The sequence below is a fragment of the Anopheles nili genome, chromosome 3 (assembly GCF_943737925.1).
Source record: "Anopheles nili chromosome 3, idAnoNiliSN_F5_01, whole genome shotgun sequence".
Taxonomy (NCBI): Eukaryota; Metazoa; Arthropoda; class Insecta; order Diptera; family Culicidae; genus Anopheles; species Anopheles nili.
The window spans coordinates 63,138,481-63,158,778 of NC_071292.1; the positions used below are offsets into that span (position 1 = coordinate 63,138,481).

General features: G+C 51.7%; 1 protein-coding gene across 1 annotated transcript; it reads left to right on the top strand.

Moving 5' to 3' along the window:
- Positions 1-12,334: 12,334 nt before the first annotated feature.
- Positions 12,335-19,696, top strand: LOC128724794 (protein anachronism). The gene is made up of 6 exons (XM_053818515.1): positions 12,335-12,651; positions 17,022-17,249; positions 17,314-17,438; positions 17,514-17,738; positions 19,128-19,203; positions 19,276-19,696. The coding sequence occupies exons 1-6, from the start codon at positions 12,335-12,337 to the stop codon at positions 19,694-19,696; spliced, it is 1,392 nt and encodes a 463-aa protein (XP_053674490.1).
- The last annotated feature ends 602 nt before the right edge of the window (positions 19,697-20,298 follow it).

The window sequence follows — 20,298 nt, forward strand, 5'->3', positions numbered from 1 at the left end:
CTGACCGTCTCGATGGTTCTTCTCCGTAACGAGACGATCGTAAAACGAGATGCCAACAAGACGTGTCATTTGCCAACGACCGAGTGGTTTCGATTCTCCAGTCCTCGAGCGTATTACTTAACCGCGTGAACATCGGCGAGTCTGGCGGAAAACCGTGCCCGCGGGAGTGCGACACCTTGTCTTCGCTCTTGCTACGTTTGTCATTATCACACCCCCCCCCCCACTGTACCCTCCTTCTCTCTCAAACGTCCCCTGTCTGTCTGGCGGGCAAATGGCATGTTCGAGTTATATTTTTCACGGTCATAAAATGACTGATGGCGTTGAGTGGCGACGGTCGAAAATTATCCTTTTGCGCGATGATATAAAAATCTAAATCAACCTTCCTCCTGCTTTGATCCCCTTCCCCCCCCCCCCTTCCCAAGGTTGGCGGGGTGTGGAAAAGGGCAGAGCGGAAGGAGGACATCTGCGATACGCGACCGCTAATGACAGCTGTAATTGGTGCGGAGCGATAAATGAGGAGAAATTGCCCAACCGTCGATGGGATGCACAAGCTGAAGGTCAAGATCGCAGCAACCCAGATCGCCCCGGTCGCGGTCGTGATCCTTGAAGAAGGGACGAAGCAAAGAGAGAGAGAGAGAGAGAGAGAGCGAGAAGGAGTGGGAAACAAGTAACCAAATTTGGTAGCACCGTGAGACAGACACATCATAATGTTATGCTTTTGTCCCCAAAATTTCGGTCGTCCCAAAAATGGTGCGTGCGTTGGTGCGGAAGGTTCGTTTTCCTTAGGCGAGTCAGGTAACAAGGGTGGGCGCTGCACTTTTCTCGCTTCCTCGTCACAGCCATCGAACGCGCGCAGAAAAGGCAATAATTTGTAGCAAATAGTAGCAGTCGGACAGCCGAGGAGTCGGGCGTTGCATTAGAGATGCAAAGTGTTCGCCTTGCCCGTCATCTTGGTGATCCCTTTGCCTCCTTCTTAGCTTGCCCTGTACACCGCTCGCCCCCTACACTCCCGGCTCCCGGGCTCTTAGAATAAAACAAAACATGGGCAAACACACACGGCCGCACGCACACACGAGGTGTAACATTTCCGAGCGACAGGAAAACGAATCGAAAGGCGTTAGAAAAAGTTGCTAGACGCTGCAACGCACAGAAGGGCGCACAGCATGGGCGTCCCCGCTTCCCCCTCCCTCTCCTCTTTTCCTTCACCGAAGCCTCCATCCGTGGCCCGGAACCGGCCTGCAGCCCGAGGCTCGACGGCGTGTCTGGCGCAAGAACGCACTCGCGCAGCCAAGGTTTGCCACGGCGCGAAAGAAACCGGACCGGGGCGCGGTGGGCTCGCCGTCGTCTGGCCCGTGGGTGGAGAGGGGATGGGGGGTGGGGGAGGAAAGTCGAGGGCCCGCTCCGGTGTCTGGACAGGTCTGGACAGTCTGGGGGCCCCGTGGTCCGAGCGTCGATTAATCAACGACACCACCGTCTGGCTGTCTGGCAGACTTATTGGACTCGGCTGACGAGTTACGCGCGCGCGCGCGCGCGATCCCGCACACACACACACACATGGGTGGAGGGGTGGATGTGAAGGAGGGAGTTGCATCGATGCAAGCCGTGAAACGGTGAGAACTGTGGTTACGCAAGCGAGACAGTGCACCGAGAGTCACGCAGTCGCGGATGCGCAATCCGAGTGAGGAGGAAGAACGCCAGCAAACTGGCCGGCCGGCGAGTGGCCAGGCCCTAATCAATGAGCACATGGGTCGAACTGGGGGGGGTGGGGGAGGAAAAACACCTTCCTCACCCCCCCCCCCCCTTCCCCCACTCTCTGGAGGAGGTGCATGGGAGGGTGGTTTTAAGTGATTTCGCCCGTGAGGTTCGCCCGAAAGCCTCCACCGAGGCAGACTCGTATGTCTCTCATCTTTGGGCTGTGGGTTTGTTTTTGTTTGGTGAATGTGCTTTTATTTTTATGAGTGTGTGGCGTTTTTTTTTTGTTTTCGTTGTTATTGTCGTTGTTGCATCTCGGTTTTCTTATGTTTATGGTTTTTCATGTTTGCTTCACTCGGGCCTCGCGAACGTCATCAGCACCTTCCGTTTGGCTTCCGGAGGGCTTTCAGCTGCAATCACGCCGTGCTGGGGTTTTTCTCGGGGGCCTCGCGGCGATGTCTGGGAAAGCGTAACAGAACAATAAAATATGAATTTTTATGTACGTTCTCGTTCCGAAGCCCCTTCGGGCTTTCTGGTCTGTCCCGAAGCCCCACCGGTGTGCCCTTTTTCGGAAGGGTGGGCGTATTGTGGGTCCGAAACTCGAGACGACGTTCGCGGACCGACGAAGGACCCCAAAGGGGCAGCTGCAACTGCAATTCGGTAGCCAAAACAGCGGTCCAAACACTGCGGTCGTCTGCGAAGGCGAAATTAATTTGTACGCCCAAAGTGGGCGAGAGGTTTTGATTTGTGGCGATTCGTTTTCGTGTGTGCCTGGTTTTTTTTGTTGTTGTTATTGTTATTATCGGTGGCTGCTGCGATGGGGACTCGTTTTTTTTTTCGCTGTATCACTTTTCGTTGCATTTTCGTGTGTTCGCCCTCCCACCCCATTCGCAATTGCATGTCCGTCCGAGAGGGGTTGGGTGTTTTTTTTTTGGATGCTCTTCATTTTGTTTCTTGCTCGTCTTTTTTTCCCCCTCACTCACTGCTGCATTTAAGGTGCATCTTTTTCCCGGTTTTTGGACGTGGGTCCAGCCCGGGTGCGGTGGCTGTCGCTTCCGTCTGGCCGTGATAAATTTGTTGCGACTGCGCGCTACGCAAACGACATCAATTGCAATTGTTAATGTTAATGAGATTCGCGATTTTTTTTCTTCTCGCCTTCCACTGGCTTCGCACGACGCCTGGCAAGATGAGGTGAGTTGCGATCGTGTTCTGAATGTGGCGATGATTTCCACCCCAAGATGCTCGTTCTGAGTCTCGAGTGTGGATGGATGCTATGGAGGTGGTTTGATTTTCATCAAAAATACAAAAATTTGATTTTATTTAGGCAATAATAATAATAGATAAAAATGAAAAGCGTGACAGTTTATTACTTGATATTTGAAAGGTTTTACGCCATAGATGCTAACAGATAACCTTTATGCAGTGATTAAATCATATGTTGTGCCTCATTTTCAGAAAATCGAGGCATGCTTTGTGTCGATTATGTATGAGAAAATTCTCATTCAATAAAAAAGAGGGATATTAAACCTTCAATATACCTTGGGCAACAAATAAACAATCCCAAATCAGTAATTAAATTACACTCTTTATCTTCGTTGTGAGCGATTCGAAAACGACTCGTTTTAACCCACCCTGGCATGGAAACGATCACCCTCATCTAGGGTAGTAGATCCTTAATTTCGATCGCGCTTCTTCTCCCCTCCAGTAATGTAGGTCAAACTGATATAAACAACAGCCAGTTGGTCGTCTTTCGTCGACTATCGCCAACACGGACGCGAGATCCCGTAGTTATGTCACACGCCAATATGTATTGTGACGGCACCCGGTCGCGGCCAGCCGGAATAGCATCGAGCAAAACGGGCCGAAGTAAAATAAGAGACATGCTAACAAAAAGAAGCAAAAAAAAACCATCCTCCTAACCATCAACAAAACCCAGACCTAACCCAGACTTAAGGCGCACCATCGAAAGGCGGAACGAGCGCTCGCGGGCTGGTTGCATCGCCGAAATTGGAACGATGCAATTCGTGCACCCCCTCTTTCTTCCCTCCTTCACCCACCCAACCACCTGCCTCGCAGTCGCTGGCCTACTGAGACAGAATTTTTGGTTCCCGTTTCGTCCTACGGCTGCGGCTTCTAAGCACACCGGGAATGGGTTGCTGCACACGAGACGGAGCGAAAGGAACGTTGCTGCAAAAAAACCTTTCCACTCCCTAGAAGGCTACAAAGCGGTGCCAGGTGGTGGAGGGGGACTGCAACTTTGGAAGCAGAATCATTACCGTCTGTCTGGTGGCTGCATTAAAACCGGGGCGCTGAATGCAGCGAAAAAGGACATACGAAGGCGCGGGTCTCGCGCCACGATAACAAAAGCAATAAAAGTAAAATAAAATAAAATAAACCCGCTCCAACCGAGACGAGACGCTGCAAGCAAGCCTCTAAGCATCACCGAGACCCCTGCACCCTGCAAAAGGGTGGGGATGTCTATGCATTCTAAATAAATTGACGATTGGTTGCGTCGTCGTCGTCGCAGCGTTCGCCTCAGCAGCCACCCTTCGCCCAGCCAGCCAGGAGGTTTCGGTCTCATTTCCTTATAAAATTTCAAACTGTGTCACTTCGTGGCGACCCCTTCTACGCCACGGCGGGAAAGATAATCCTGGCGCGCACCGGAGCTCACGCCCGCCCGACTGGGTCACGTTTGTAAGGCGAGCGGTTTGTTTGCGAGGCTTTTACGCCGGAAGCCAGCTCCACTGGCGGGTGCATTTTAGGGCACGGCGCAACGCAATAAGTGTATTGTTTTTAATCGTCATTTTGGTTGTGGGTTTTGGTGCTCCTATTACTGCTGGTATGCTCCAAAACGCATCCGATGCAAACACTCTCCGATGTTTGCGATCACAATTTTGCATAACACAGCCAGGTGTCCCGTGTTCGATGCGACACATGTTAAAATAGCTCCATCCGCCTCTGTCTCTTTCGATCGAACCTCGATCGTCCCGGTTGGGATCCAACTCCGAATAAGGCCACGGAAGGATGCAACCCAGACAGGACAGGCTGGGTGACGTCCCGAATGGGGCAGATCCTGCCATCGTTACATATGCGCATTTATGCAAGCACTCGCCCTCGGGAAGTCTGGCGGACTTGGCGGGTCTTTCCAACCCATCTTCTCGCCGCTTACCGGAAGCTCGCCTGGACGAAGGCGAATTTTGAGCGGAGATGCAAATGCATCTCCCGGGCGACGATGGGACAAGTTTGTTCGCCCGCAGACGGGTCTATTTTATTCGCGCCGTTCCTGAGAAGCACATACACATTGCTTGTTGTTTTTTTTTGGTCTTCTTCATCTTTTCTCTCACCTCACCAGGACTCGGGTGCTCAGGGCAAACCGTCTGGCCAAGAAGGTGGTGCCGGTGCTGCCGGCGACTGGCAGATAAGGTGCACATTCCGGCACCGACACCGGCACCGGCCGTAATGGAGCATGCAACACCTAGCTGGCAGGAAGCCGGAAGGGTCCGACGATCTAGACCGGTGACCCGGTGGCAGCGGGTGGTGAGCTTTCTGATGAGGTTGCATTTTCATTTTATGCATTTTGCGCCCCCATCGTGCCCTGTCCGTCGGACGCCTGATCGGTCTCCACTTGGTTTGGTGCTTCTTCCGAACGACCCATTGTAGCCTTTCCTGCTGGGTGGATGCAGGGCGATGCATTTGTGTTTAGCGATTTGCATGCTCTGGTGCGCTCTCGGTGTGGATAAAGCGTGTGCTAGTTTTATTTAGAAGCTGCTTTTTTTTGTTATTCCTCGAGAGCGATGAAGTAACTTCATTCACGCCGAGTTAACTTATTGCGTTCCGTAAAATTATGCAATCAACAGGACGTAAACCGATGGTGTGAGCAGGTGCGGTGCAATCTCATGCACTCGCATGCACTCGCGAACGGCGAGTATCGTATTGCGGAAGCGACCGATGACACCCAGGAATGTCTAGCCATTAGTGGCGTGGCGTCGTGTGGCGGCATCCAATTGGAGTGTGCAACGGAAATCGGAACTGCAGCTGGAGCATTTGGGGGGAAAAAAAAGGCTGTGCAATGACGCCGCTGGATCGCTTACGGCGCCAACAGGGATCTGATTTTCAAGGACGATCGTATCGAGAAAAGGATGGCGCAGTTCTACGGTTGGGGTCGCATTTGGAAAGCGATACCCGAGCCAGTTAGCATCCGCTTTAGGTCATTTCATCGCGAGAATCCTAGTACAAGCTTGAGCCTTAGTGGGTGAGAAAAAAAATGTCGATAGTGAGGAAATGGGTTTAAGATTTCATGGTAATATCAGCGACCACACTCAAATAAATCTAGACAAATCATTTCATTTCACAATTATCGTTATTCGCGAAACTTCTTATACATTCACATTTACATTAATGAAATTGATTTTTTTTCCATCTTGTAGAAAAGAAGTTAAGCTCTTTTAGAAGCTGTTTGGAGTTTTTCTACCACTCAGTGGGCTTGGATAAATTAATAAGCAAGAGTAACATGTAAGCCTTGACATCGACGATGTGTTAACTAGAACACTGCCTCATCAATGAATGCATTGAAAACATCCCTCCCAAAACAAAAGCAATGCAACGTGTAATAAGGCCCAAAATTACAAGCACACATCTCGAGCACCGACTAAAATCTTCCGGAAAAGTGTTTGCAGACGGTCCGCGTTCTCCCTGGGTGCTGATCGGCACACCCGGCCAGCCCATAAGTGGCATAAAATTTCCGGTTATACCAAACCACAGCCGGTCTTGGCAGGGTTCGCGAAAATCGGCACGTCCGGTACGTGTAAAATGAAGCTGTTTCACGATTTTTGGCAGGCCCAAATACAACCATTTCCCTATTACGTCGGTCGATCGAATGTGCATCCCCGGGTGAGGGACAAATAAAAACATCACAAGAAAACACGTTGTCGTTTCACTTTCCATCCGGACGCTGGCTCGTTATGGTTGCGTTTTTTCGGTGGTGAGTTTTTGGGGGCTGTTTTTCCGGTTTCTGAATCACAACCGACGTCACAGGCCGTGTCTCCTATGGTTGCCGTTTTCTGCACGTTTGGCCATTCATGGCTCGATTTGGGGGCCATTTTTGGGGGTCTCGGCCACGGCCAGGGAGCGGTCGGCACACCAAAATTGGGCAAACCAAGGGACGGACCTGCGGTTTGGAACCTGTTTGCGTCATTTCGCGGACGGCGCAGTTTTTGGGGAGCCCAATCCGAAGCCCTTCACTGAAGGTGACGGGCACAGATGTTGCGTCGCAAAAGGACAAACGGTGAACCACCGCGGTGACCGGTTTGGATTTTGCAATCACGCAGCCATCACGAGGAGACGACACTCTACGCAGTAATTGACTTATCTTCGACCAGGAAAACAAGCGTTCTAGCTCGATCCTGAAACGTCGCTGACCCTACTGGACGGCTTTAGAGGAGGAATGTTGAACTCTAGAAAAGCGATGCATAGATTATCGTGCCACATTGCGCATTTTCACATTCCACGCGGGACACCGTTGCAAACAAACAACATTATGCTGCCGCCAGAGGATGACTTGCTAATCCGCGCCGGCTCAGGTGATCCCGGCTGAGTCCGGGACGAATTTGAATTACGAGGTCAAAACACCTCCCTGCTGTTGGAGTTTCCCAGCCAATTGGTGGTGGCGAATGCTGGAGCTCCCTCGGGGTTTGTACCCCAGGACTAGACAAACCTTCGACAGCCAGCGATCGACTAGACGATCGTACGATGGTACTGTTATCGCGCTCAAAATACAAAAAAAATACAAATAAAAAGTCAGAAAACATAAACATCTCGCAGGCTGGAGACGTTGATCGTTGTTTTGCGACTACGGAAAGTGAATATTCATGTGCTTGTCTCGCGTCTAGACAGGGATCGGTCTTGATCGCGACCGATAGTACAAATTTAGAAGCAGTTGTAGATACCCTTCTGTCCTCGACTTGCCAGAAAGCGTGCCCATCTATCCGTTCGGGACGTACGCTTACATAATCCACCGGGGCTACGACGCAGAAAAACACGCTAAAAATGCACATGCGTGCGGCAGGACATCGAGCATGCAATGAAGGATCAGCATGTGAAAATGGCAGCCTTATTGCGTGCAATTGCTCCCAAAAAGATCTGTCAAATTGATCCGTCTAGAAGCTCAGGGCATACTTTGATGCCGAGAATCAACCTCACGGTAGACAACCGGAACTTAGAACCACGGCAGCAGGTTGCAACCGCCATACCGTGCAACAATGTACGCTCCAATGAGGGCACGCGAGACCAGTCAGGTCTGGCATCTAGGATAGGGTGCTGTAATTGGACCGCTGCGATGCTCGGGCGAACGACTTGAGGGAACCGCCGCACGGATTGTTCGCAGACATTTAATCCAATCAACGTGACCCGATGGAGATTGTCTTCACCGTCACCCCCTTTTCCACACACCCCCCCCCCCGTCTCCTTCTCCCCCATTCCACCCTCGTGGCTGTGTTTACATTGATCGCGACACGCATGTCAAAGCTATTAATTGTGCGGTACCCGCGGTCCCAGCGTGCAATGGAGACGCTCGGTACTCCACGTCGAGCGTACTTGGTGAGCTGCACCATTCGCCGGTAGAAATTGCCGTCAAATTGCGTGCCAGGGTGGAGAAGATGGTCGGTTTATTCATTCATTTCGTTACCGTCGCTGGATCCTAGATCCCGCCCGAAAGGGAGCTCGCATGCGTGGGGCTGAGCGGTGGGAGCTATTTTCTGTCAACCGCGACGGGATGAGATTGCTTTGCCTCTGCTGGACGCTAATAGAACACGAAATTACACCAACTAGCTGATGGCCAGCGGGTGAGAGAGGCCTGATCTGTGGCTTGCGGTCTGGAAAGGCCTAGGTCGTTAGATACGGACGGCTCCTTGCTGGCGCGGGTTTTGGAGGACCGTGGGCCGTTGGAAAAGGGATGTCCGTGCGGGCGACGACCGAGCCAGACGAGACCCGGCCCGGCCGATGGCCCATGCTGGTCCGGGTGGGATGAATAAGGCGCAAGACGTAACACGCGGCGGCTGACGAGTGATAACTATGCAAATCGACCGGCCAATTTCTATTAGCTCCCTGCTCTAGTAGGCAGTGTCAGTGAACTTGTTGAACGGGGCGAGTTCATTGCTATCAACTTATTTTGACTGACGATTTCATTTACTCGGGTGTTGAGGATTTTTTTTTGTTGCCTTTCTCGTGCGCCTCTTTTACTCCTTGTTGTCGCTGGCAACAGTCCGACGGCAGTCTGGAGGGATTTGGGAGTGGTTGGGTGGATGGTGGATGGAGTCACACCAAGCCAGCAGTGGGTTGATCTAAAAGTTCGTTAAATCTAGAATGCGTTGCAGGATACGATCGATTTGAAAATACAATCAAATTTGGAGATACTCTGTGGAGCATATCGCAGAATTGGTATGCCCTGCTAAAGCGGCATCTTCCACAGACAGGCACATGTGTTCTTTACAGATAAAACTTCTGTAAAGAATACTGAGTTTTTTTTTCAGCTGAACTGCAGCAACAACATTGTATTTCCAGGGATCAATTGAAATGGAGAGGCACATTCGAATATGCGTTCCACGAAGGAGAACCCCTTGTTTCGCTGAAACACTCGTACCCAGTGTTGGGAATAGAAAAAAAAATGTTTGGCATTTGTTTTCGGCTTCGAAATGGAGAAATTCTTAGACACCGCCACCACAACCCCCTACCCAACCTTCCTGATAGAATGAGGTTTAATAGAAAAATATGCGCGGTCACTGCCACTCGCTTGGGGGAAGCATGCTCCCCAACCAATTAGAGCTGTTATGCTGCGCTGTCGCCACGGGGCTAGGTCAACCGCACCGCCTAGGGAGCTGGCGCAAATTCTATCCCATGGCTAGCCAGTGACAAATGCCACCGTCGGGCCGTTGTCTAGCGCTCGCGCCAAGGGATCGGCAGACACAAGACGTGCATTCGTGTTGGCAATGGAGGGCCATGACGGCCTCTTCCACCACGAGGTGTCTCGTCGCAGACCCACAACTCGCCGGCTAACCTTGAAATGGGAGTCTAGCCGGGGTACGATCGGGCTCGATCGGTCCTACGCAACGCGTCGCGACGGATCTAGCCGTCGGTCTAGGCATGCCTAGACGCGCTGTTGGTTGCGCGCGTCGGTGTCGTCTCCTCGCAGACGGCGACTAATAGACCCTTGTCTATTTGAACGCGGGCCAGCAGACCTGGAGACGAGCGGCATATTTTGACGGGATTCGATCGCGAGAGGGAACCGCTCTGGACCTCCGCTAGCGTTCATCCTATTTGGGGGGGTTTTGGACGATGAGCGTGCGTCGCGTACTTCACGCAGGATCACAGTGATTTGGGCGAATCAACAACCGAGGCACAAAAAACCAGGGGTGTGCGGCTTTGATTTGGTAGCATTGAAAAATTGTGCGTGCCTTTGGCAGCCCAATTTCGGGACAGTGCGCCTTTCAGTGCGTTAAGTGCGGCTTCCGGTGGCATGCGTGAACGCTGGACCTTTGCCAGGATCCAGCCAATTGGATGGGTGCCAGACGACGGTTGAGGATATGCGGCTTAAAACGCGCGAAAAGCATCTCTGCACAACATTGTAATCGCGCTAATCGCGACCGGAGAGCCGTCGGAAGGTTTTCGCGCGCTGGCAATTGGCAGCGGCTGATGATGAAATATTTGCTGCTTCCTGTTATTGTGCCGCCTAGAGATCGTGGGGTGAGTGTGACCACCCGCCGGGTCCCCTTTTTGCCGGGGTTTGTAGCTTGTGCCTAGACAGGCGTGTAATAGGCGGGAATAGGCGACGGTTGCAGGACGAATTTGGCTTGCAAAGCGAAGAACGGGGATGTTCTCACGGGCTCCGATGAGCTCATGCATATCCCGGCTCATGTTTGATTAAGCAACATATGAACCGTCGCCCGTGGGCTGCAGCATTCCCGTCGGGGTCGTCTGGGACGGTGTCACGTGTCCGGAATCGCCATCGAGAGCCTATTATCACCCCGGGTTGGTTTTTTGGGGAAAATCATCGACCGATGTGGGTGGAGGGTTTCTTTTTTTGGCAGTTTTCGGTTGCCACGAGCGATTGCCTGTACGTCAGCGGTTGTTTGCAGTGCGCTGGAGCGATGTATTTGATGGCTATGGATCGTATTCCGAAAGGTGCTAAAATATAGGAAACATAGTTCGATTAAGGACGATTCTGAAGCTGGAATCTAACTGCTAAGAACAAACTGTTCAATAAATGATTATTTTCAAATTTTTCTTACCGACCAAAGCACATTTGTGGAACGGTCCAATGACCGGCACTGAAAAACGCTCGAAAAGGTCTTCCAAAAGCCCCATCATCGCTAATTGCGTCGGTCTGGGTCATAATTTGGTTCCACCAATCAAACGGACGCTAGCAGGCGTTTAAAAAATGACACAACTGGGCGGGAATAAAAATGATTGGAGCCGTAAAAAAAAGAAAGAGACAGAAAGACACGAAAAGCAGCCTCCTTAAACGAGATCCTTGTTGCACAGCATCCTTTCCGGTGCATCAACTATCACAACCGTATCCCCAACGGTTGGTTTGAAAGAAGATTTTTCATCCGCCTTCTTCCACGTGCATGGGAAAGCAGAAATCACGGCTTTCCATCGACTCGCGCGAAAGATGCACGTGTGTGCATCGTTTTTCTGTTGCACCGCAGCGCCATCTCGCTCACACGCTCTGCCATCTCGCTTGCACCAGCTCTCGTACAACGGCTGCTGGGACTTGGCGGTTGAATTTTCCCGTTCTCTCCCCAATCAAAGCAACGCGTCTCGTTTGCACGCCCAACCCAATATGTTTGCCGTTTCATTCGCACGCTCTGTCGCTCACCAACCCCCCCGAAACGGACCCACTCTCTGGTGGGGTTTTCCCTTGCCGAGGTCCGAGATTTTTTCCCGAGCGAGATTTGGGGCCGAATGAGCGTGTTTGTGTGTTCATTTGCATGCGTTTCTGTTGCTCTCTTCTGAGCTGGTGGTGCTTTTTCCCGTCGGCAGCTTTCCTTGTCGTTTGGGGCCCGCGTTCTAGCTGGTACCCCCAGCAGGCCCATGGTCTCACTCTCTCTCTCTCTCACTCGATCGGGAAGCCCGTAGCACACACGCACGCCCGCTCTCGGGGAGCTCTCGGGTCCGGCGAACGAACGCGAACGGCGCGAAAAGGCGAAAGCGCTACCGCAACACGGTCGCGCCGTATAAATAAAATACCTCCTTCGGCAGGAATCATTTGATCTTGGCAAGCGCAAGTGTCCAGTTCAGCGTTGTACAAGCGAAAAACTAGAGTTTCGTTAGCTAGAGGCGTTTGTTTCGAGTAATTTTTTCAAGCTGCTGGTTTCCTTTTCACCGGCTTCAGGAATCAAGCTCATTTTGGGCATATCGTTTCATTTAAAGCCTTTAAGATCGCAGCTTAAGATCGCATCTCGATCACACCAGCACGTGATTTTGCGCAGGTTTAGGATTTCTCAGCCCTTAATCAAAGTAACCGTGTCAAGAACCCTTTAGTCCAGTGGTGTAGAACAGGAATCACAGTAGGCCACAGGTGCCAGAGTGTGTGCGAACAAGCGCAACCAAGCTGCCAGCCATCCTGACGAAAAACCAGTGACACGGCATGAAGACACTCGTGCTCTTAGCCCTGCTGGTGGGCCTGGTGAGTCTGGGGCGACCCGTTCGAGGTGCTCCGTTCAATATACGCGACCCAGTGGAGGAAGGCATCGCGATACCAGAATCAAAGATGATCGACTTCGAGAACCTGACCGAAAGCGAGCGCGAGCAGTTTCTGCGTGAGAACGTCAACATCACCGCGCTGAAGATCACACAGCAGCGGCTGCGAGTGCAGCAGAACATGAACCGCACCAGCGGCCCGATGGCCATCACCCAAAGCACCACCGACCGGAACGTGTCCGATCGGGTGAAAACTAGAAAGGAGTAAGTACCACCAGGGTGGGTCATATTGGGTTGTAGTGTAGATGGAAAAGTGCATGCCTGCTTGTTACTAGCTCATAACCCCCGCCGTGTTTAGCCCGTTCGATAGAGAGAGAGAGAGAGAGATAAAGAAAAAAAAACTATCCGCCACGAGCGGGCCATTTTGGCTCGAAAATTAATTACCCGATCCGGTGAGAATGAACGGAAGCGAATTACACCGTCGGCGGGTGTTTTGAGAGTGGTGCGAAAAGGGTGGAAAGGAAACACCTTCCTATTAATAGGTCGACACGTTTTTCCGTCACCCCACTGCACGGCATTTAATCTAGCGTGCTGTCGTTTTCATTTCCACCGGGGCTTGGTGTTTGAGGCCGGTGATGAGAAACTGCACCAAGGAAAATAATAAAACCATGATCTGTGAGCGGCCTGTAGGGTGGCTTTTTTTTGTCGTTGCTTTTTTGTCGATTTTTCATTTTACCCATTCGCGATCCTAGCCGGGAGCGCTCGGGTGAAAGGTGTGACACCTTGCCAGCAGCATCCGTGTGTGTTTGTGAGTCGCATTTAAATAAATCATCGCCAGGAAGCGAAATCGCCGAGCACCCAAAAACCGGTGGAACGCATTTTTTAGCACGCGCGAACGTGTTGCAACGCCAGCGTACGTTCGATTTATGAGCTGCCGACAGGAGCAGTTGAGGCGTGTGCTTTTCACACTCTCACCACTCATGGCCCACTGTGACCGATCGCTGCAAGGAAAATGCACGTTACTCGTTCCGGGGTGCTTGTTGAAAATCATGCGCAACTCTTTCGCATGCGATTACACCGAGAAATGGCGGAATGTTCTCGCGATCGAACCGGAATCGGTTCGAGCTGCTGGTGTGCGGTGGAAAATGCACCATCTGGCTTCCGCCGGCTATTGAGCACATGCAGATGTTACCGGGCGTGCATTCCATCGCTGTTCCGGAATGAACTGGAGCCAGTAGCTGAGCAAGAATTCGCATACGGCTGTAAGCTACCAGGCGACCCCTTCACGATGTGGCAGTCTGGCCATTGGAAAATCATCGTCACCGATTTCACACGCCCCCACATTCGGCCACAGCTGAACGCACAGCTGATGCCGAACTAGCGGGGGAAGAAAAAGCGGACCAAAATATTCTTAGAAACTACCCCCCCCGGGAACTGTTTCTCACGGCAACAGTTTTCCTCGGTGCGTCGGGAAAGCGAAACACGCAACGGGAAAACGATGAAGCGCGGCAAATGAGACGCGATTTCCACGAACAGGCGACATCGGTATGAAGTCATACACCTTTTCCGCCTATCTGGCCACGTGCTGCCGTCTGTGGTTGAGACCACAAGGGTGCGAGGATGCGCGTAGACCAGCGTGGGGATGAAATATTACGCACCCACGCATTCACGCACTGGGACACTCACGCACAGCTGATGCTGAGGCCCGTTTGTTCGATGGCCTGCCGCGAGGTTCTGTGGGTGTTGGAAGACCTGTAGAAGGGCACGAGATGGGTGTTGAAGTCGAAGAATGGACGACACCGTGTCTGCCACAAATGTTTCAACCGTCGGACGCCTCTAGGGGGAGTTGGCTCATTCTATTCGCTTCTCACCCCAACATTTTCTCTCCTTAACCGCATTGACGTCGACGATGGTTCCGAGGGTCTAAGTATATCGCTTCACCCAACCACCACCTTGCAAGAGATTAAAGACAAAGTGCAGCTCCTTTGGGGTACCGGTCTCCAGCCCGGTTCAAGTGGCAGAAGCGGCTTTTAACCTCACTTGGCAACCGGTCAAGAGATGCTGACCCATAAAAAGTTCATTGGTGCTGTGAGGGCAGGCCGATCATTAGCATGCCGATTGCCGGCTGCAGGATGCACTCTCAGGGAAGGATAGAATGATGAGCTTCTCGCGGGAAAGAGGCAGCATGAACAGGTGTGTGAGAGAGGAGAGAGAAAGAGAGAGTGAACGAGGGAGCTCATTTTCACATGGTACTTTCCACCGAAGAAGAACACACACGTGGTTAGGTGTTGCTGGTTAGGAATGTGCGCGTTGGAATTGCATCGTACAGAGCAAGTCGAAGGGCCAGCGACGACCCCGACCTTGGAGGGGGTCGCTGGGGAGAGATTTTTGTTTTTCTCACCCCCTTATTCCTCCTTCCCAAACAAGGCACGCCAAGTGGCTGAAATCAGCGGTCTGAAAGGGGCTTGCATTCCAAAATAGTGTCGCTTGTTGATTTGCTGCTTCTGCTGCTGCTGCTGTCTCTGATGCACCTCGATGCACTCGGCCGCGTGAAGCTGGATGATGGCGTTGCATAATAGCTGCATTAAGCGGTAGCAGCAAAAAAAGAGAGAGAGATGTAAGTGGAAAAGGGAACATCCAGACGGCAGACAGCTCCGACACATCCAGACGGGAGACAAGCGTGATGACTCAATGTCGTCGCAGCATCAGCCAACGTAACGGTGGTGCATAGATTGGAGTGGCATTTTTTTTCTCCTTTTTGTTTCTTTTTTTTTGTTTTGCATCACCTCGTTTGTCCTCTACACGCGACTTCTAACAAACCAAAGTGCAGATTGGAGGATGCTGGAAGGACATCTTTGGTCAAAACATGCCGTCGTATTTTTTTTTTGTTTTCTATCGCTCATTCCTCCACGACTCCAGACGGTGGAGAATTATGACTCTTTTTTTCCATCACCGGTTGGCCTTGCCACTCGTATCCTTATTCAGCGCTGGAACGCGTCGACGACATATTTCACCGCCTCTCCCGCATAGAACATAGAGCCGACGGAACGACAGCAAATATTCCGCCGTCTGGGCGATGGTTCGACGATTAAGACGACACGATTTTCAAGGTTACCGGGCATGCCCGGAGGGTTTCGGACGAATTCCACCCCAGCAGGGGATGCTCGGGACTCAGCTAAAGCGGGTGAAAATCTGGGTCTCACCCCTCCTTGGGGGGTGTACAAATATGCGGCACAGATGCGCCCCAGACGGGCCCCTTTTTTCTCTCTCTCTTTCTATCAGTTTTCCTGCCCGAGTTGGTCGCCACTTGCCGCGATTCCGCTGGTCGGTGGAGCTGTTAATTGCCGTCCTGGCTTCTAGAATGCGACCACGCAACACCTCCAAAGCCGGCCGAGCCCAACGAACGAGAGCATTCTGCAACGGTGCACTGCCCAGCGCCACCCAATGCCGCCCAGGAATGCGATGAAAAAAGGGCGTAACAGCGAAACGGAAAGAAAACACTCGCCCCGTCTAGACGGCCGGCAGACAGATGGAGCCCCGGTTTCGGGGCCCGACATTCCACGGCGTCTCGGGCCGGTTCACCTGGTTCTTTGGGTGGTTTTCCCACAGACCTCTCGCTAGCGCTGTGGTGCCATAATTTAGTGCTGAATGGCGCAGAAGATGATTAGTTTCGCTCGCGCGGTCGGTGACAATGTTGCGGCTGTGATGGAGCACTATCCGAGGCACAACTATCATTATCGGCCTCTTAGATCCCTCAGCCACGATGCATCAAGAGGCGCGTTAAGAGGGGCTTTGATGTCGTCTCGTGTGTGGAGGGGCTCAGAGAGGGCCGACTTCCGTGCGGATGATAGTTTGTGCGCTCTTACCCAGAGCACGTCGCGGATGACGATAGTTTGCCCGGACGTCGACTCCACTCGCGACGTCGTGTCCGTGTCCGTCTGAAGGCGAACGTCTTCATCTTTTCGCCTGGCTTCCTAGTGTTTCCCTCGGAATGCGTTCCGCTAGCGCCAAACGATGTCGCGCGTGTTTTTCTCGCATAGGTCGCGGTGAAGGCCCGACCGGTAAAACGCGTGCTGAGGGTAAAACGGGGTGTTCTAGGCTCCCGGTTTTTCTCCCCCCTCCTTATTTAAGGTGGGTGGGACGGGTGCCGTAAGGGGGTGGCTAGCCGTCTAGCCAGTGTCTGCCGGGGTTTGCAAGAGCATCGCGGCCCAACGCGGCAATAATAAAAAAAAAACTGCAACGTATTCATAAACGTGCGCATGAATGGTGCGGTGTAGCTGACGCGGTTGCAACTCGCGCGTATAATCGCCCGATGTTTTTGAGTGAGAGAAAGAGAGAGAGTGAGAGAGAGAGGGTGGGTTGAAAACGAAAGGGCCGAGAAAATGGTGGCAGCACAAATTGCCGGCACATGCCACGGGTCTGGCGATGGATTTAGCATTTCCGTTTATATTTATTTTTTGTTCCTTTGCCTTTCGCTAGATCGTTGGCAAAAGGCGATCAATATGTGATCGCGATTGCCGCGCGTCTGGTGAATGCAGCCGTCGTGGGTGTGGGATGGAAAAGTATAGGAAAATGTGGAATGCGAGTGTTGGTGAGGTTTTTTTTAACACCGATCTCGCTTCTCGTTGATACAGATACGCCGAGCACATCATGAGCAACATTAAGCACAACATCGAGAGTAACCTGATGCGCAACGATAGTTTGGGCCATCTGCCGGCTACACATGAGATGGCATTTTCGGAAACGTGTGAGGTACCGAAGAACACCAACGCCAGCCAGTGGAATGAGGGCAACACGTGGGATTTGTACTTCCGGCTGCATCACAACAAGCCATACAGCTCGGTTCACTCGGCCGTCCTCAGGTAGGTGTCTGTGGGTACATCTGGGAAGGTCTTCTTGTAACCGTTTGGAGCTTTTTTTCCGCAGACTGTACATGAACGGCATGAACGCGACTGGAGGACGCAACCAGGGCGAGTCGGGAAATTGCAAGAACCCAGCTGAACAGATGATCCGCATCACCGTCTCGGTGTACGTTCGGAAGCACCGCAAAGGTAAGTGTAGACCCGGTGACGTCTGATCGTGTGACTAAGACGTTTGGTAACGCAAAGGCATTCTGGAATCTACAGATAACGCGGCACCGGAACGCAAGAAGCGCATCTGCAGCAGCATCACGATCACGCAATCGTACCGGGGCTGGATCTCGATGGACACGCTGCTGGCGGTGAAGCTGTGGGATAAACCGAGCCGCAACAATGGCATCGCGATCGACGTCGAGGATCAGGAGGACCGACCGCTCAGGGCGGCCGACTACTTTCAGCCGGCCGACTGTTCGGAGGCAAGTAAAACCAATGGTAAGTGTGCTTTGGCTTGGCTTTGGCTTCGATTTTCGCCATTATTTCGTCCACCTCCGTACGCGTGGAGTCGTAGTCACCTGAGTCGTCGACGCCAGGGTAAACTCTGGCATGGGTGCGCTTGTAAACAAGCGGTCTGAGCGCCAGTACCACCGATGAGGGAGAGTCTAAAGGAGTTGGAAGGGTACGCGAAAAACGCCACGGTGTTAAACCCGACACCGGTGCATTCCTGAGGCGCATGTTCCCACGTTTGTTTACGCGTACTGCGTATACGCGTTGTCCATTGTCCATTGGCCTAACGTCGAGTCTACGGGGCTAGAACACGCCATGCTGCCATCCTGGGATCGGTATCGAATAACGCCTTACGCTGGCAGGAATCCTAGCCAGTTGGAGCGGGTCTTGGGCTTCGTAAAGTGTTGATTGAGTTGGTTTTTGGCAGGCGAAAGGTTTTGAAGCAGATTCATTCATGATAGCCCTTCTCCAAGGGCTGGAACTTGATGCGCCAACCCGTGGCAGTACGGTGACGACTTGGCAACACTTGCACGCCAGCCTGGTTCAGCGAACATTGCGCTTAGGCATGGGGTTTCTGGCGCTGGTTCGATGTTGAAATTTCTATTTTTCGGCACCTGGCACAGGTTCCGCTGCATTTCTGCAGACGGTACGTCTCGCGTAACCTCGGGAAGTATTGCAGGCGCGTAGTTGAACGTCGCTGCGTGGACACTTTTTACTGGCGGCGATAAATGATGGCGCTGCTCTAGCACATGGCACATGGCCACGTTAGGGGTGGGCTGTTGTGCGTAGGGTGCGCTAAAAATAAGCACGATCAGGAAAAAATGGCCCTTTCGCTGGAATCAAATTTGTTTTGCTGGTTAATTGTAACAGAGAACCCTTTGCAATTTGGGTGAAAAATGCAGTATTTTTGTAGCTTAGGAAGGATCAATTTAAAGATAAATTACAAGACGGGATGTTTGGTATGTACGCGAGATAAATGTTCTGAGCTGTTCATAAGCAATATCGCCGTATGCTGCTTCGCAAATGTTTTCGAATGTGTTGAGCTGTTTGGTTATCTGTCGTTTTATGTTTTGTTTTATCGCTTAAAACAAATGCTTGTTTGAAGATTGTTTTTCTGTATTTTTATGCCACCTCAAGCATTGACACAAAAAGCGCTAGATTTCTTTTTGCATGACTGTTTGCTGTACTTAATATTCCGTATCGTGGAAGAACTTTACCGCTCCCAACACCTTCAATGGTGAGCAATTTTTCGTTCGGCTAATAATATATTGTTCGCTTTCGTTCGTACTGATCGTTGTTTGAGTGTGTTTTTATTCTAAAAATTCTTTAATCCTTCCAAACAACCGTTAATGGTGGCTCTTTCGTTCCTATATCCAGCAGCAACCGCACTTCCATGGAACTTTTTCCGAAATTCATTTTCATGGTCCTCTGATGAAATGGACAATGTGCCACAGTAAGTAGCCGAAGATGTGCGGAAGATGTGTGTCCCTAGCTAACTCCCAGGATGTGTCCTTTTCGTTTGCAGCAACCCGCGAATAGATATCGCCGTGCAGCAACCTTCGCTTATCAACCATCGTCTGCTTCGCTACAAGCCACACTACGGGTACAATCTGCACTACCAGTTGGCCCGCGGTATCGCCACCAGCAGTTCGGGAAACTCGTACGAGCATGACGACGTGGACACCAAGGGCCATCAGCAGCACCACGGCCATCAACTGCACCATCTGCATCATCTTCACCACAAGCGGCACCAACAACAGCAGCAGCAGCACCAGCAGTACTATCAACAGCACCCAGTGGCCATCAACAAGTCGCAGAAGATGCGTCGCCATCTGAACCACCGCCACTCGAGTGATGGTGTTGAGAGTGAGGAAAACCAGTCCGTTTCCTCGTCGGGTGCGCACGATTCAGCAGCATCCTTGTCCAGTGAGGACGGTACGCTATGATTCGCCTTCGCAACCGGTGTTGATTGTGGTTCCGGTTGAGTAGTAGTAGTAACGGTAACGCCTAGATTCCGGTAACTTCCTTCTGCGGGTGGTTTCAAACCGCGTGCTCTAGATATACGCTTCCTAGACCCTGGCAGTCGAGCGATCGGGTGCTTACATCCTTGAGTTCCTTTTAGTTTTTGCGTTCCTGAGCGGTTTTGGAGCTGATGTTGGCGCTTCCCGGCAATCCGTCGGTGTTTGCTCGCTGGTTTGAGGTTTATCAGTGGCACACGCTACCTTGGAGTTCCTGTGCTGCTTGGTACTGTACTTAAGTTTAGATCTGCGAAGAGAAAAACGAAACAAACCCTTACAGGCAGCGAATGCGAGGAAAAGGGAAGCGCTAATGCAACGAGTATATGGTAGTATTGAGGAGAGCCTTCATGTACGGCAACGTACATGATCGGTTAGTGGTTGCTATATTGTTTAATGTAATTTTCAAATGGTTAAGCTTTACACATAGCGTACGTTAAGTTAACCCCCTGACAGACCGACTGATCAACGCTAGATCATCCTGTGGCCGTGCCAAGCGGTTAGAAACAAACGGAAAATCGTGTAAATATTCT

Excerpts from the sequence above, each read along its gene's own strand:
- LOC128724794 (XM_053818515.1), top strand. The coding sequence starts at position 12,335 with ATGAAGACACTCGTGCTCTTAGCCCTGCTGGTGGGCCTGGTGAGTCTG. Across the intron at positions 12,652-17,021 it reads CGGGTGAAAACTAGAAAGGA|ATACGCCGAGCACATCATGA; the intron begins GTAAGTACCACC and ends TCGTTGATACAG. Across the intron at positions 19,204-19,275 it reads GAAATGGACAATGTGCCACA|CAACCCGCGAATAGATATCG; the intron begins GTAAGTAGCCGA and ends TTTCGTTTGCAG.